The sequence below is a fragment of the Thunnus maccoyii genome, chromosome 16 (assembly GCF_910596095.1).
Source record: "Thunnus maccoyii chromosome 16, fThuMac1.1, whole genome shotgun sequence".
NCBI classification, from domain to species: Eukaryota; Metazoa; Chordata; class Actinopteri; order Scombriformes; family Scombridae; genus Thunnus; species Thunnus maccoyii.
Genome location: NC_056548.1, coordinates 17473712 through 17489806, shown reverse-complemented (window position 1 = coordinate 17489806; position 16095 = coordinate 17473712). Strand labels below are relative to the sequence as shown.

Sequence of the window (16095 nt, the reverse complement as noted above, 5' to 3'; positions counted from 1 at the left end):
GAAACAAAAATATTTCCTCCCCAAATATAGATCATATCTATGATATTTCACATAGAAAGGAAAGGCTCAGAGTCATGTCATAGTAAAAAAAACAAAAAAAAACGAAACACGGGTGGGGCAAACAAAACAAAAAAAGCATAAAAGGCAGAACTTTCGAGAAATTATTGTACACATTTACTTAATTGTTACATAACTCAGTAATAGTCGAAAATGGTGTGGAAGAATCAAGCGCTGGTGTGCGCGTTTAATCCCGTTATTAGCTTAATTAATTGTGGTCTCAGGTGTGCGTTCCTACAGCGGCCTCGCGCTCGGCTCAGCCAATCAGGCGTCACTACCGGAGTTACAGGTGGCAGCGATATGATCCTGACCTCCCATCCGCGGACACAGCAAGGGTTTTCTTCTCCGAGGGGTTGATGTGTTGCAAATAATGGGGCGGCTTAATTTTTACGTCCTTTGGTCTCTGCGTGACGCTCCACGCCAGTTCATTAGGTAGGCTTCTCTAAAAACCTGCATTCATTATGTCCCCCTTATTGAAACACAACCGTTCAAGCACGTTGTCATGGGTCTCTGCAGCAAATCCAACCGAAGGTGCTTTCAAGTCCACATCCCGCTGCCTCTACCCAAGCAGCTGGTCATCTTTTGTCTGGGAGAATGGACATGCAGTGAGACAACGATCTCAGCAGAGGTTCTGGTCAGTGCAGAGGTTCAGGCCCAGAAAATTGGGACTCTGACATCTCAAGCAAGGTATGTGGAGGAGGATATATTTTCCACACCTTCAGTTCAGTTCAGGTCTAAATTGGTAAATTTGCCTTTTTGAACTCAGGTGCCTGACCTGGGAGGGAGACTGGAGCGCTGACATTGTTGCAGTGGCAGCAGAGAGAGGCAGGAGAGGAGTCTATGGCAAGATTGTGCTCACAGTGTGTGGAGAGGTAGGAGGTTGTAAAATCCTGGTTAATGTTAAGCATAAAAAAACAATCAAGTATCAAAAGTGTGTACAGTATCTCATATGCCTGACCATGAAGCTAATAAATATTGGTGATAGTTGAATTTTCAGATGTAGAGGAGTACACTCCTTTGGGCTCTTGGTTCATATTTTACTGTTTTGTTTGACGCAATGATTTGTGACCAGACGGAGGATAAAGCCAGCGTCCTCAGCAGTACTCCACTGGTGCAAAGGAAACGTCTGTTCCCAGAACAGCACAATGATCTCTCCTGCACGTTACACCAAAGTGTCACAAATGAAATGGTGAGATAAATAAAGTGAAAATTGTTCCATAGTAATCTTTTGTTGCTATGTTTAAAAATGGTCCAATTTATTCAAATTGTGCCTTGCAGATAACTCCCAACTCCTCACACTTGGGGGAAAGCGTTTGCTATGCTGAGATCCAAGTTAATAAAATTGACACCAGCGATTCTGTTGTGGGAGTTAAACCCTCAGTTTGGCCGACGGTAAGAGTCAAAATATATCATCAATGTCTGTATGTGACGTAAATAACTTGCTCTGTGATGTGTTCTGTGCCACTGAAAGGATAAAACGCCCAGACGGACAGTTATAAGTAAGAGGGGCCATCTGACATGGAGCTCTGAGGATATGGACAGTCTCACTGAGGACATAGACCAAGCTTCAACCCCCAAGAGGATGAGGCTGTCAAGGATGAACAGCCAAGAGGAAATGATGGTGCAGATAAAGAATGAGAGCAGAGAAGGTCAGAAACAAAGAAGCCTTGTAAACTTTGTGGTCACATCTCAATGAAGAAAATGGGTTTTGACAAAGTTGATGATTAGTTTCAGTGTGTCCATCAAAGCGCTGGAGCCATTCGATGTGTCTGATTGACCCTCAAACAGCCATCCTCATTGGAGGGGAAATTACAGATCAAAACTACTGCAAGGACTCCCTGTGGAAGCTTGAGTTAGGTCAGTGGACTTTGATGATTTTACTTTTATTAGAAGCCATTTGCCAAGTGGCTGAAAAGACCCAAGAAAAAGGAAAATAATAAAAATATTTTCGTATTGAGTCAATTTCACATCTGGTTTCTTGTTTGTCCTCTTTCCAGACAATGATTTCTGGTATCCTATGAACTCCTCTGTTTCTGGACCTGTACCACCATGTGCCCGAGGACACTCTGCAACCTATGATCCAGACTCTAAGGCAGTCTTTGTTTATGGTGGCCTGAGGGAGGGTCATCGTTACAGTGAGCTGTACATCCTTAACACTCTGACCTGGAAGTGGAGGCTTGTCACTGTGGGTTTGTTGTAACATAGTGTTGAAATTATCTATTTCAAATACTCAGAGATGCAGAATTTTGTTTTTGTGGATTTATCCAATTTAGGCAAAAGGGAATGTTCCTACTCTGGCATATCACTCAGCAGTCTTTTATAAGAAAGAGCTTTTTGTCTTCGGTGGAGTTGAGCCGAGCCACTCTGCTGGGGAGAAATCCTGCAGTAATGCTCTATACATCTTCAACCCAGAGTTTGAACTGTGGTACCAGCCCATTGTGGAGGGAGACAAACCTCTGCCTCGGTTTGGGTCGGTGTCCTTTTTCAAAACGACTACAATACATTTACTGCAACCCAAATACAGCTTTATTTCTCATTAATTCCACTGTTTATGATTCAACAGACACTCGGCCACACTTCTCTCACAGAAGCTGATAATATTTGGCGGCCGGAAGACTGCGACCTACCTGAACGATCTCCATTTTCTAGATCTGGGTAAGATGAGGATTCAGTGACTGCACTAGGAGATCATTTTGTGTCCAAAGTTTGCTCTGATACTTGTGTTTTTTTTCTTACTTGGGTGAAGGATTCATGGAGTACACAGCTGTGAAGTGTGGGAACATGCCACCACTGCCTCGAGGGTGAGCACAGATCTAATCAACCTTGAGAAATGTCATCGATGTGGCCATCTGGTTTTAGTATTTTTGGCATCTTAGACAGAACAGCACTTGAATTTAATGTACTTTAACTGCACAAAATATCACCTTTCTACATTACATGTTAGATTTAATTGCTGAAGATGAAATAATAAGAATTACTTATTTAGATAAGATGTAGAAACTGACTTTAGAAGAATAACAGTGCAGCTGAAAAACATCCTTTACATGGACAGGTTTCACACAGCACTCCCAGTTTCAGACAACAGGATTTTAGTCAGTGGAGGCTGCAGTGCAATTGGAGCCCTGCAGGATGTACATATCTTCAACACTGGTGAGTGCTGAGCCATTCATTTTACTCTCATTTGTGCCACATCAATCTACATATACATACGTAATACAACTTAAAATTTAATAGTGGGGTCCTTGGTGTTTTGCATCATGACAGACCTGTACATTTATTTTGAGTCACCCTGTCTAATGTTACGCAAATATATTATGTACAGTAAATCCTCCTGCCTTAATTTCTCCTCAGACACTAATATGTGGAATTCAGTGGCATCTTCTCTGCTTTGCTCCAAGCCGCGTGCTGGACACAGCATGATCAATTTGGGCTGCTCCATCTTAACGGACACTCAGAAGTACGAACAAGGTGAACGTGTCCACTGCACATTGCTGGTGTTTGGTGGGTCAGACTGCTCTGGTACCTTCTACAGTGATGTAGTCAAGTGCACAGTGGAGATTCCTGCTGATAAATGATGGTTTCATCTGAGAAGAAATCCAAACAGGACAGTTTTTGATCTTTTTAAAACAGTGGACGATGCTGTGAACTGACCTGATCATGTCACAGAAAAATGACAGCATCTTCAAGCGTATTTGTCTGTAACAATTTTTCTATTTGAATGCTTTTCCTCACATATGTGAGTTTTGTGTGATATATCTGTTGCCTATTCCTTCATTGTAGTCTCTTTAATAACAACCCATACCTCCTCCACACAGGCAATATGCTGCAAGTGGTCGGCTGAGAGATTATTTGCGCTTTGCATAACAAATCTCTGATCTGCATGTTGTACACATTACTCATGTCCTTTATCTCTTTGCTGGACTATGTAAAACAGATAAAGTCTTAATTAAAATTGATATCAAAATGCTAATAAATGTTTTTAATTCAAAATTTCCTTTGTATTTAAGTTAAGTGCACGGAAATAAGATCACTTTCAAAGCATTTTATTTAAGACGTGGCGTGGTGTCGGTGGAGCTGCTGAGCCGCTATCCTATGTACGCAGATCAGCAGGTGTGTCTGGCTGGCAAGACGGGTGGCTCACTTTGAAAGCTTCAATCTCAAGTAAGGTTTGATTTAACCTTTGGATAGTTGGATACTGCCCGACGTCCACTTTGAACCTGTAGAGATTAAAGACATAAAGAGGTCACGCTTCTCTGTACAGTATATAGTGTTTAAAGTTCAGCAGTGTGCAGACACCAAACAATGATGGTGCAAAATGCTATAGATTATAAAATTTATTCATGTTCTTGTTTTTCAGTGTTACTGTGAGAATATTAATGTGGTACTGATGTTGCAGTTTTTATTAAATGTGTGATTACATACCTCTCTGCATTGTAGACTTGTGGAACCAGACAGATGTCTGCCATGGATATCTAAAAGGTAATTACTTTGTCAGATTAAAGCCCCCCTTTTGTATGTCATACTATTAATTTTCATGCTTTCATTATGATGATCATGCTCTTACCTCATCGCCTACACAGTATTTCCCTGCTGTTTGCTTCAGAATGGGCTCAAGAGCTGGAGGAGAACAAAATATGCACATGATTAATATTTAAATATCTGGATATGAGATGAACTTGTGTAATTGTAAAGGCGGGCTTCCACCAACCTTGAAAACCGCGATTAATGAAGTGCTGCGCCCACTGCACCTTCTCTGCTCCTATCTTCTGGATCACGTGTAGATTCTGAAACATCCAGGAAATAACACTGTGAGGTTACTTGTGCCTTGATGTTGTTTGAACTGTCTGCCTCAGTTTAGCCTTTTGCAATAGTTTGGACTGTGCTCTTCTCTACTCACCTGCAGAGGCTGTATCCCAGAGGCAATGACGTCACTTATCATCCGAACCTGGACACGTTTCTTTGGGTCCACTGGAAGAAGCCGAGGTCCTGGCCTGGTCTCATCGATATACTGGATCACTGCCAGCTGCGTAAGCAAACACATTCTCAGTCTTTCAGCTGGCTGCATAAAATACAGTTTTGAAGGAAGAAATGGATGCAAGGTTTTGGGGTACTCACTGACTGAGAAAGGATGACGCCATCAATTTCAACTGCAGGCACTTGTTGCATAGGGTTTAATGTCTTGTACTGCTCTGTAAGCTGGAGCACATAGAAAAACTTTGTGAGACTAATACAGTAATTCTTAAACTTGTACTTTCATCCATTAATGAATTTATTTCATCATGCTGTAACACCGTCTCATGCTTAAGATAATACACAATATGTCATGTTTGATCTGGATCCTGTGACTCTGCATACTCTACCTGCTGACCCCCATCTTTGATTAGATTGACTGGAACCTGGTCATATTCGATACCTTTAAGCGCAAAAGCTGGCACACAAAAAGTTCATTATCATCATGTTGGCATCAAAATGATTTTAAATAACAGCCAAGCGGACTAATCTTGTGGCATGACTTACCAATGCGAACCCTCCAGGAGCAGGAGCTTCTGAAGTATCCATGAAGAACAGGCTAGATAGAAATAAAAAAAACAAAAAACAAAAGCATTCAGTCCATTTGAAAACATTTCCAAATTAACACAGTCAACCATGTTTAGTTTCTACTGGTTCACCTTGGTTTGGGTTGCCATAGCTCTTGGCTCAAGTTTTCACTCAGCTACACTGAATAAACTGCTGAAAGTAGTTTTTTCCTGCAAATTTCAGCACAGTCCCATCCTCCAGCAGCCAATAAGATGTGCTCCTAAAATCCCTCCTACCTACTCTTTGGTCCATGACTAAGCACCATCAGGGCTTCATATGGTTAACATTAGAGACCTGGTATACACACACACACACATTTGGCAAACAGCTAACAGTGTTATTACAGTACCTTGGCGAGGCAAACAAAGGACAAGTGCATTGTTGTGGCTGTGTTATCACTTTGATTTTTAGGGTTAGCTGTGCTCAAAGAGTCGTCGATTATGGTGTCCTGCACATTTCACCGGAAAGTCCCTCTTCCTTTCTCCTACATGAGTAAATGTGTCATGTAAATCCTGCACAGCTTGTACACAACACTCTCAGTCTGGTTGAGGTTAGCTATTGTTATTTTAAGTAGAGATCTTGGTCACAGTTCAACTCTGAGTTACATAACTTGCGGCCACTAAAAGGAAGTCTGCCGTATTCTTTTATCCAATGGTTGGTCGGTATTCACAGCTAAGGCGGGAGTTTATGAAATCTCCTCCTGGGATTGGACAAAACGCGCCCACAGTTCACCAATCAGGCTGCGTTATTTATTGGAAGTCTCCCATGTGGCGAATGACAAGCCTCAGATTCTATTAAAACCCGCCCACAGCTAATACATCTATGTAAAGGAGAGGAATGCCGAGTCCTCTTCTGCTGGCCGCTGTCCTACCTGCGGAGTTGGTCAAAACAAGTCCACTTGACACCTGACAGCATTTCCACCATGGCGTCAACAGCCTTAAGATCAGTGATAAAGAGAAAGGTAAGATTTTTTATTTTTATTTTTATTCTTAACCTTTTAAAATTTTCTCAGTTGCAAATGACGCAGGAAGGTTTGACAGTTCACATGCTGTTTAAAACTGCCAGGAGTCATGTACTGCAGGATTTTAGGTCTGCACTGATTTGACATTACAGACTGATTTATTAGCCTAAGTTGTTTCCTCTCTTCAGAAGGATTTTCATGCATGTTCAAATCCTATTAGCTGGCTGCTGGCAGAAAAGGCTCTACCCCCCAAATCCCCCCATGAGCTGATTTATTGTTAGAAGCAAGTTAAAATCAGTTATTCTGTATGTGCATTTGTAGCTACATTTAATCACTAAAAAAACTTATTCCTGTGCACCTGCTGACTGGACTGCATTCATTCCTCCAGTCCACTCCAGTCAGTTTGGCTCTGTTCCCTTCTGGTCTTTTCAGCAACTCTTTGTAGTTGCTCATTAATCTTATCAGGTTGCAACTGGAAACAACTGGTTGTGTGCATTAACCAAACCTACCATTATAGTTTTTTGAAAGCTAGATATAATGATTTGCATTTGATGACATCATATAGAGCTGCAACTAACAGTTATGTTATATATTAGTTAATATATAATATATAAACTAAACTAATACATTTAGTTATATTATCAGTTAATCTGTTAATTGATATTCTCGATTGATTGGTTGTTTGGCCTATAAAATGTCAGAAAACGGTGAAAATAGTCAATTCCTGTTTTCCAAAGCCCAAGATGCAACCTAAAATGTCTTGTTTTGTCCTGACCAACAGTCCACAATCCAAAGATATTCATTTTACTATCACAGAAGAATAAAGAAACCAGGAAATATTCACATTTGAGAAGCTGGAACCAGAGAAATTGACTGCAAGAAAATTACTCAAAAGGATTAGTCAGTCAACTAATTGATTAATCAACTAATTGTTGCAGCTCTGATATCACACTTCCTACCATTTTTCTTTTTCAGGTCCCACTTAAAGTTGGCCGCATGTGCTACTCCTCCTCAGTGGTGAGTTCAAAACTTCATTCATTGTCAGCCTGTTATTACACCTGATGTCAAATGTCATAAATGGATTATTAACCTGCAGATGTGATGTAACATGTGTCCTCACAGCCCACCACCAAGCTGTTCATTGATGGGAAGTTTGTTGAATCCAAGACTTCACAATGGCTGGATATTCACAATCCTGTAAGTATTTTACTTGGCCTGCATCTCTAAACACAGAGCATTTTTTCTCCCTGACATCCATATTTGTAGTGTTTTAGGTTCATGATGCCCTGGCCTTGACATGGCTCATACTGTAGGACCAAAGTCTATGGAGTTGCTTAACATGTTACGTGTGGTTGAACATATTACAGCAGCTTTTAGTAAATTGCAAATTTATATTTCATCTCTCTGAATGAAAAACCTAATTTAAAGAGTAAAATAAATCAATATTCTTTAAACCTCAGTGACACTTTGATAACCATGTCATAACCTAACAATCATAAATGTTTCCCCTGGGATTGAATGTGAAAATCCTGATATTTGTGTCTGATAAGCTCTGACCTGCAGATTCATGAAAGCTCTTCCATCTCAGTTAAACATGTAACGGATTCACTGGTTACCCAACACATACTGGATTTAAACAGCCCCTGCTAATTAAAAAATAATTAATCTTTAGATTCTTTTCTCCTCTGTAGGCTACCAATGAGGTAATTGCTCGTGTACCTAAAGCCACTCAGGAGGAGATGTTGGCTGCTGTAGACTCCTGCTCCAGAGCCTTTCACACCTGGTCTGAGACCTCCATCTTGGCTCGGCAACAGATCTTCCTGCGCTATCAGCAGCTTATCAAGGACAACATTGTAAGTCAAAGGGTCAGAAAGTGTAAGGTGAAACTGAAAACAAGAGCTTACTGTTCAGCACTGTCCAACTGTTTTAATAGCATGCCATTATTTTTTGCAAGTCACTTCTTTTAAACCTTTCCACATTAGTTCACAGCCTTCTATTTATATCTGTTAATGAGACTCTAGTTCAAATTATATCAAACCTAAAGCTGAAAACAGAACTAATGTGACAGCTGTCTTGTGTTGCAGAAAGAACTTGCCAAGGCCATCACAGTGGAACAGGGCAAGACCCTTGCAGATGCAGAGGGGGATGTGTTCAGAGGATTGCGTAAGTTTCTCTCACACACACACGTGTGCACACACTTACCTTTATACCCTTCTATGTTACATATGTCTTTACTTTGTGGCTGCAGAAATGGTTAATGAGTTATACTAGCTCTGTGTATGATTTGGTAAACCAGAGCAAAGGGCGGTTTACTCTTACCTTGCAAGTCAGCTGGATTCACAAGATCATGCAAGAGATCTTGTCAGGCTTCGAGTTTGTGCTTGTGGTTGGACCACCAGTGGTTTGGACCAATCAGCGTCCTAGAACTATCGGCAGCTACGGGCGTGGTTTAGGTGTTACGACAGCGAGAAGCGATAGCCCGAGATAGACAGTGATGCCTGCCCTTTTCCGAACAGTTTTCTAAGGACATCTCAGATGGTTCTGTGTAACAAACCATCGTGCCTGTCAGGTTAGGCTTACTCCATGAGCCCTTTATATGACAGCTACTAATCATTATGTCACCTTATGAGCTGTTCTTTTTTTTACCTTTCACCCACATTTTAAGAGGGGATAACATTTTTTTTTAAACAGACGACAATATCTGACTTAGCTTTCTTTCTCCATTAATGTCAGCCAATACTGATTGTAATTCTTCTAAGTATTTTTTGAGCAAATAATGAATTATTATTATTATTATTATTATTATTATTATTATTATTATTGTCAGGGATAACACTTATAAAAACAAATTAAGGACACGGTCATGTACATCGCGGTCTCTCTTGGAGAGTTTGTAATAATCCCACACTGAACAGTTCTTTCATTGCTTGACATATCTGCAACAAACAAGACAAAAGAAAACTTGTGCATTATTTATTGGGTTTAAATGTTCTTTGCAGAGGTTGTGGAGCATTCCTGCAGCATCACCTCTCTGATGCTCGGTGAAACCCTGCCCTCCATCACTAAGGACATGGACACCTACACCTACCGCCTGCCCCTCGGAGTGTGTGCCGGTATCGCCCCCTTCAACTTCCCTGCCATGATCCCTCTGTGGATGTTCCCCATGGGCATGGTGTGTGGCAACACATACCTGCTGAAACCATCAGAGCGGGTGCCAACCTGCGCCATGCTGCTGGCCAAGATGCTGCAGGATGCCGGTGCTCCAGACGGGACGCTGAACATCATCCACGGACAACATGATGGTGAGAGTTGCTCTCTTTTACCTGCAGCTAGTAATTGTTAGAATGTGAAGAAGACAGTGACTGTGTAATGCTAGGACCGGGACTGGGACTCTCTGTGGTGCCATCTATCTACTAGGGGAAGGAATCTTTTTCTGTATGTATGTCCTTTGCGTATCTTCTGAAGCATTCATCTGCTCAACTCTGCACTTGGAGGGTGTATGGCTGGGGACCCAAGGGACTGCATTGTCTAATTTGGTGCAATTTGGACACGTGATACGTTTAATTAACAAGCAAGCCGCTCTGCTCTGTGCAGGGGCAGGGCGGAGCTTCAGAGCTCTGCTGACTGACTCCAGCATATCAGGAAGAGACCAAAGATGAGGCGTGACACGAGTCAGAGAAAAGTGCTATAAAAAGAGAAAAGTCGACAGTGAAAACAGAGCTTTTAATCAAGAATAGACTCTGACCCCGTGTCTACACAGAAAGTGTAGCGTTAGCAGCACGTTTAGCAGATCAGCAGTGAGTGACTACACAGGAGGTGTTCAGGTACATTGTTGAGCAAAGGCGAAGGTCACCTGCATTTTGGAAGTGCTCAGAGCTCAATACACAATGACTGTAGTTATGTGCGTAAAATGAAGGAAATACTTCCCATGGGCAGTTCAAAACCAGTTTGTCTCATATGCCCCGAGACCGTGGTGATTGTGAAGCACCACTACAGACAAAGCACAAATCTTTGGAGCAAACATACCCACTCAGATCTGAGCTGAAGGCACAGAAAGTAAGAATTTTAGGCTACTTGAAATGAGAAAGAACATTTATTTAGTATTAGAGTACTTATTATTTATAACGTCTGTGTATAATTGAATGTTAGTTTCTTCCATGTTGATGTTTATACTCATTCACACCTCACATCAACTGTATTAATTTTTCTATACATTGAAATAGTGGGCGGAGGCCAAGCAATTACCAGTTCTGAACAGGCACGTTTTGAACAGGCACTGCACTAGTGAGCCAAATTCATGGAAACATCTGAGATCAGGACATGTCCGCTTGATAATTACGCAATGCACAGAATCCCAGGTGCCACGAAAACAAATTATTTTTTTGAATCATTTGTACGTCTTAGTTATATAGTGAACTTGTGTTTCCTCTGACATTTAGCTGATAAAAGCAAATCAATTTCAACTTGATTGGCTTCCATTTTATACTAAGTTTATATTCTGATGTTTTTTATTATTAAAAAAATGTATTTCAGCTCATATAAAGTCAATTTCAATTTCATCAATTTCAAGAAAAAATGTATACGTGTTTATAAGTCCCTATTTCATCTTCCAAGCTGAGAGTAGATGAATACATGAAAAGGCAAACTCATTTTAACATTCACAAGCCTATACTTAGCAAATGTTCTATATTTTTACTTCATAACTGACCAAAACCCTTAAAAATGATCACTAATAAAACTGTCATTGCCAGGGATAATTGCATGACATTCTGTTGTAATGCAATACCACACAGTATTAGACATATTAATGGTTATCGATTACTGCCTGACTAACGGAAGTTCATTCAGTTTTTATGACTGTCTTTCTGTTGCAGCTGTGAATTTCATCTGTGACCACCCAGCCATCAAGGCAATCAGCTTTGTTGGCTCAAATCAAGCGGGAGAGTATATTTACGAGAGGGGCTCTAAACATGGAAAGAGGGTCCAGTCGAACATGGTAAGTGTTTGCTGCAACACAGGAGGAATGTATGAAACTTTCTGTAAATGTCCACAAGATGGCAGCATTGGTCAACAGATTCTTGTTGTGTTTTTGAGCCTCATCGCTCCTCCTCACTGCCAGCTGTACAGATTAGATGAAGTGCAAAACAGAGATTGCAGCTGCGCATCACTGTAGTAGAGTTTGACTGAGAAAAATGAGTGTTAACATGTAGTTATCTTTGTGTCCATCAATCTTCTGTCATACGGCTACAATGTGGAGCAAGTTTACTATATAACATTTGTATAATTCCCTGATATTATGTTCTCATTTGTGACTAACCAGTTGCTGTAATGTGGACATCAAACTGCACAAGCGTAACCACTTCTCGTGTACTGTAGGGAGCCAAGAACCATGGTGTGGTGATGCCTGATGCCAACAAAGAGAACACACTGAACCAGCTTGTGGGTGCAGCATTTGGGGCAGCAGGACAGCGCTGCATGGCTCTTTCTACAGCCATCCTGGTGGGCGAGGCGCGGAACTGGCTGCCGGAACTGGTAGAGCGTACCAAAGCTCTGCGCGTCAATGCAGGTACCGCGCCCCGTCACCCCACCCTTCACCTCTGACTCTCCTGAGCCCCTGTTCCCTGAGGGCCTTTGGTTTAGTCATCTCGGGCCACCCACGCCGTCCTAACCACACCTCTCGCCTTTTTGCCCTGTTGTAACTTCACATTGGAGTCAGCTGAAAGAGAGGGCTTGTTGAGTCAGCCATGCTGCAAATTTGTGGCCAGATCTGCGGCTCAGACCTAAATAGCGGTTCAGAACATCGAATCCTTTGAGAAAGGAAAGAGATGTGGAGCAAAATGGAGAATGATTCTTCCCTGTTTGCAGTGATATGGACTTTAATTTGTGTAGTGCACAGGAAACCCATAAGTACCCACTTTTGAGGGAGTGCCTCAGGGTGCCCCTCATCCTGGCTTTTGCGTGTTGGTGGGTAAAGAAGTATTTGATTGCTGGTGCCCATATAGTGTGCTCACATCATGTGAGTGCCATTGTATGTAACCTTATATCTGTTTGTTTTCGGGGCCCCTGCTAGGAGACCAGCCTGGTGCAGATGTGGGGCCTCTGATCACTCCGCAGGCCAAGGAGAGAGTCTGCAGTCTGATCCAGAGTGGCGTGAATGAGGGAGCGAAGCTGCTCCTTGATGGCCGAAGCGTCAAGGTTAAGGGTTACGAGAACGGCAACTTTGTGGGTCCTACCATCCTCAGCAATGTCACGGTATGTGGGTTTGTGTCTTTAAGTGCTCACATTAAAAACGTATTTGCATCTGAGCTCCATTTTAAAAACTCTAAAACTAAACTACCAGTAAGGTTTTCTGTTTCTTTTGTGCTCTCACAGCCTGAGATGAAGTGCTACACAGAAGAGATCTTCGGGCCTGTGTTGGTTGTTCTCGAGGCAGAAACTCTAGATGATGCTATCAATTTGGTCAATAGCAACCCCTATGGCAACGGCACAGCTATCTTCACCACAAATGGTGCCACTGCACGCAAATACACTCACGAAGTGGACGTGGGCCAGGTGAGTGGCTGCAGCCTCCAAATGTCTTCCTCTGTTTTGGGAGAAAGGAGACATTCACATCTTTATGTAATGTCTATACAGCATCTCATGCAAGGGAGCACATCACATTTCTATTTGAAAACCTTCACACACATTAAAAAAATTATTTTCCATGTCAAGTATAGCCTTGTTTGCCCCTGACCAAAAATACACACCTTCGGCAACCCCCTTCCCTCCACTTCCCCCCTAGTCAAGACTACAAATAGCTACAGCAAATAAGTGTCCGTTCAATCTAAACAGGGGGACATAAAAACATTTTTCCAGGTAGTATTCGAGGAGGGGAAATCTTAAACGCAAAAGGGATTCCGAGGGTCCTGTTCAACGTTTAATGCATAAATATATGGCCAGCGTTTAACCTGTTTGTTTGCCTATGGAGCCTGGTTATGCCCTGTGTTTGCTGTTCACATGTCGGGGAATGCTGTGCAGGCCATGTGCTGTACTCCTCTCCAAACCTCGGTGCAACAAACATCTGCTTTTCTTTTTTTTTCTTCTTTCTCTCCTCCCTGCACCTTTGCCAAAAGGCTTTATTTTGTCCAAACTTATTCCCGCTGTTTCAAACATTGTAAACCAACCGTACCATGTCTGTATTGCCTTCATAACAAAATGTTTTATTTAGTTTTTCTTCCCTTTCATAATAGTATGCTATGCTTTCAGAACTGCAAATCTAAACCGCAGGTTTAGCTTAGTTTAGTGCTATCATGTACAGTTTTATGCAAAGGTTTGGCCACCCTTTGACCAATAACATATTTTGGTGATTTTTTTTAATTGAAAAGATGTAAACACCGCCTCTCTAGGATGTGGGACATAAACACAATGTTGTCAGCAAACATTGATGCATAGTTACTTTTTATGTCATAAATGGAACACAAATAAAAACATCATTGTGGTATCAGTTTGGGCAACCTACAAAGTCAGTACTTGGTAACACCCCCTCTGGCAGATATCACAACTGGCAAACACTTTTTGTAGTCAGCTAAAAGTCTTTCAACTCTTGTATTTGGGATCTTCTTCCATTCTTTGTTGCAAAAGTTCTGCAATATTCTTGGGCTGTCTTGCATGCACAGCTCTTTTAAGATCTACCCACAGATTTTCAATTATGTTTAAGTCAGGGGACTGTGAGGAACAATCCAAAACCTTCAGTTTGTGTCTTGAGGTAGCCCATGGTGGATTTCGAGGTATGTTTAGGATCGTTATCCTTTCATCAGCTTCAGCTTTTTTGAAGACAGTGTGATGTTTGCCTCCAGAATTTGCTGGAATCCATTCCCTCCACCTATGCAATGTTTCCTTTGCCACTGGCTGCAACAAAAACCCCAAAGCATGATGGATCCACAGCCATGCTTAACAGCTGGCAAGGTGTTTCATGAAATGCTGCTCCTTTTTCCTCCCTTTCTTCACCTTTGCTGATTTGTGGCCAAAACATCATCAGTCTACAGAACTTGTTTCCAAAACACATCAGGCGTCTGTAGATGTTCTGTTGCATACTTCTGATGTTCGGTTTTATGATGAGGATGCAGCTAAGGTTTTCTTCTATTGACTCTTCCATGAAGGTCTTGTTAGTGCAAGCATCGCTGCACAGTGGAGCAGTGCACCACCACTCCTGAGTCTGTTAAATCTTCCTGCAAACTTTTGCACCAGCCACGTTTTTTATTTTTGTTCAGTTTAAGACCTAAAAAGTGACTATGCATTGTTTGCTGAAAATATTGTTTTATGTTCCACATCCCAGAGAGGCTGTTTACATCTTTTCAATTTAAAAAAATCACCAAAACATGTTATTGTTAGGGGTTGCCCAAACCTTTCCATAAAACTGTGAGCTTGTTTTTTAAACAGCATGGATGTACCACATCTTTCATCAGCCACATCTTAACTCATCCTAGCAATTTAGGATTCCAGGGAATTGTTTTACAGAGGTCTCACTTCTGGAAATGAAAGGGAAAATATTTGTTTTCTGCAGGTCGGAGTAAATGTTCCCATCCCTGTTCCACTGCCTATGTTCTCCTTTACTGGGTCAAGAGGATCTTTCAGAGGCGACATGAACTTCTACGGAAAACAAGTGTGTAATCAAACAAACGTATCCTATTCTTTCAAGTAAAACAAAATCAGAGATGTAGACGTCTTGATGTAAATGTTTTTTATTTACTCTCTCCAGGGCATCCAGTTCTACACACAGATCAAAACTGTAACCTCACAGTGGAAAGCTGAAGATGCTACCCTGAAAAGTCCTGCAGTCACCATGCCGACTATGGGACGCTAGTTCCATAGTCTGTTGATCAGCCCAATTCACCAGAAGATACCTGTCCTCCACATACAAAACAGACTTGTGTTTAATGTGAATAGATCATAAATACTAGTTATTAAATATTTCCCCTTTATAAAGACTTTACTAATTTTGTAATGTGTATATATAGACACTGTGAATGTAAACCCACTATGGCCAAGATTTTAACAATGCAAACAACCTGTGTACAGCCAAGGGACTGTTGCTTGGAAAAATGCTATTCTTCTACTACAACGCTTGTATTGACAGTCTTGTGTATTTATTACAGTGTACTGTATATAATCCCCATGAGTGTAAAGTCTAACAAATGAAGGTTACCCTGGACTCACTGCATTGTGTTCCACTTATTCACCATCCACTGATATTGCATATACAGCTGGTGACAAATTAAAGGAAAAACTGGTACAGGTTTGAATGCTTGACCCCTACAGTGAGGGGATCTGGTGGCTCTGTAATGCTTTGGGGGGAATTTTGCTGGCACGGTTTGGGTCCACTTGTCCCCTTAGAGGGAAGGGTCACTGCAAATCAATACAAAGTTGTTGAGTCATCACCTCTATCCTATGATGAAACATTTCTATAGTGATGGGAGTGGTCTCTTTCAGGATGACAATGCCCAGATTCACAGGGCATGAGG

The 16095-nt window shown here is 41.6% G+C and overlaps 2 protein-coding genes across 2 annotated transcripts; both read left to right on the top strand.

The window, feature by feature from the left end:
- The first annotated feature begins 309 nt into the window (after positions 1 to 309).
- Positions 310 to 4047, top strand: zgc:163014 (uncharacterized protein LOC100038766 homolog). Its single transcript, XM_042388551.1, has 13 exons — positions 310 to 489; positions 574 to 744; positions 824 to 929; positions 1130 to 1246; positions 1336 to 1449; positions 1529 to 1706; positions 1786 to 1914; positions 2055 to 2242; positions 2331 to 2527; positions 2621 to 2712; positions 2804 to 2858; positions 3110 to 3207; positions 3409 to 4047. The coding sequence occupies exons 1-13, from the start codon at positions 428 to 430 to the stop codon at positions 3630 to 3632; spliced, it is 1731 nt and encodes a 576-aa protein (XP_042244485.1). The 5' UTR covers positions 310 to 427; the 3' UTR covers positions 3633 to 4047.
- Positions 4048 to 4149: 102 nt separating this feature from the next.
- On the top strand, positions 4150 to 15790 carry aldh6a1 (aldehyde dehydrogenase 6 family, member A1). Its single transcript, XM_042388550.1, has 15 exons — positions 4150 to 4218; positions 4495 to 4536; positions 4961 to 5084; positions 6446 to 6595; positions 7571 to 7612; positions 7718 to 7792; positions 8287 to 8448; positions 8680 to 8758; positions 9595 to 9897; positions 11470 to 11591; positions 11972 to 12161; positions 12666 to 12847; positions 12968 to 13147; positions 15138 to 15236; positions 15333 to 15790. Exons 3-15 carry the CDS (start codon positions 4980 to 4982, stop codon positions 15435 to 15437), a joined length of 1794 nt encoding a protein of 597 aa, XP_042244484.1. The 5' UTR covers positions 4150 to 4218; positions 4495 to 4536; positions 4961 to 4979; the 3' UTR covers positions 15438 to 15790.
- The last annotated feature ends 305 nt before the right edge of the window (positions 15791 to 16095 follow it).

Coding starts and splice junctions, on each gene's coding strand:
- zgc:163014 (XM_042388551.1), top strand. CDS start 428: ATGGGGCGGCTTAATTTTTACGTCCTTTGGTCTCTGCGTGACGCTCCA. Junction 1,915..2,054: donor CCTGTGGAAGCTTGAGTTAG/GTCAGTGGACTT, acceptor TCCTCTTTCCAG/ACAATGATTTCTGGTATCCT. Junction 3,208..3,408: donor TGTACATATCTTCAACACTG/GTGAGTGCTGAG, acceptor ATTTCTCCTCAG/ACACTAATATGTGGAATTCA.
- aldh6a1 (XM_042388550.1), top strand. CDS start 4,980: ATGACGTCACTTATCATCCGAACCTGGACACGTTTCTTTGGGTCCACT. Junction 7,793..8,286: donor GGCTGGATATTCACAATCCT/GTAAGTATTTTA, acceptor TCTCCTCTGTAG/GCTACCAATGAGGTAATTGC. Junction 8,759..9,594: donor GGATGTGTTCAGAGGATTGC/GTAAGTTTCTCT, acceptor TGTTCTTTGCAG/AGGTTGTGGAGCATTCCTGC.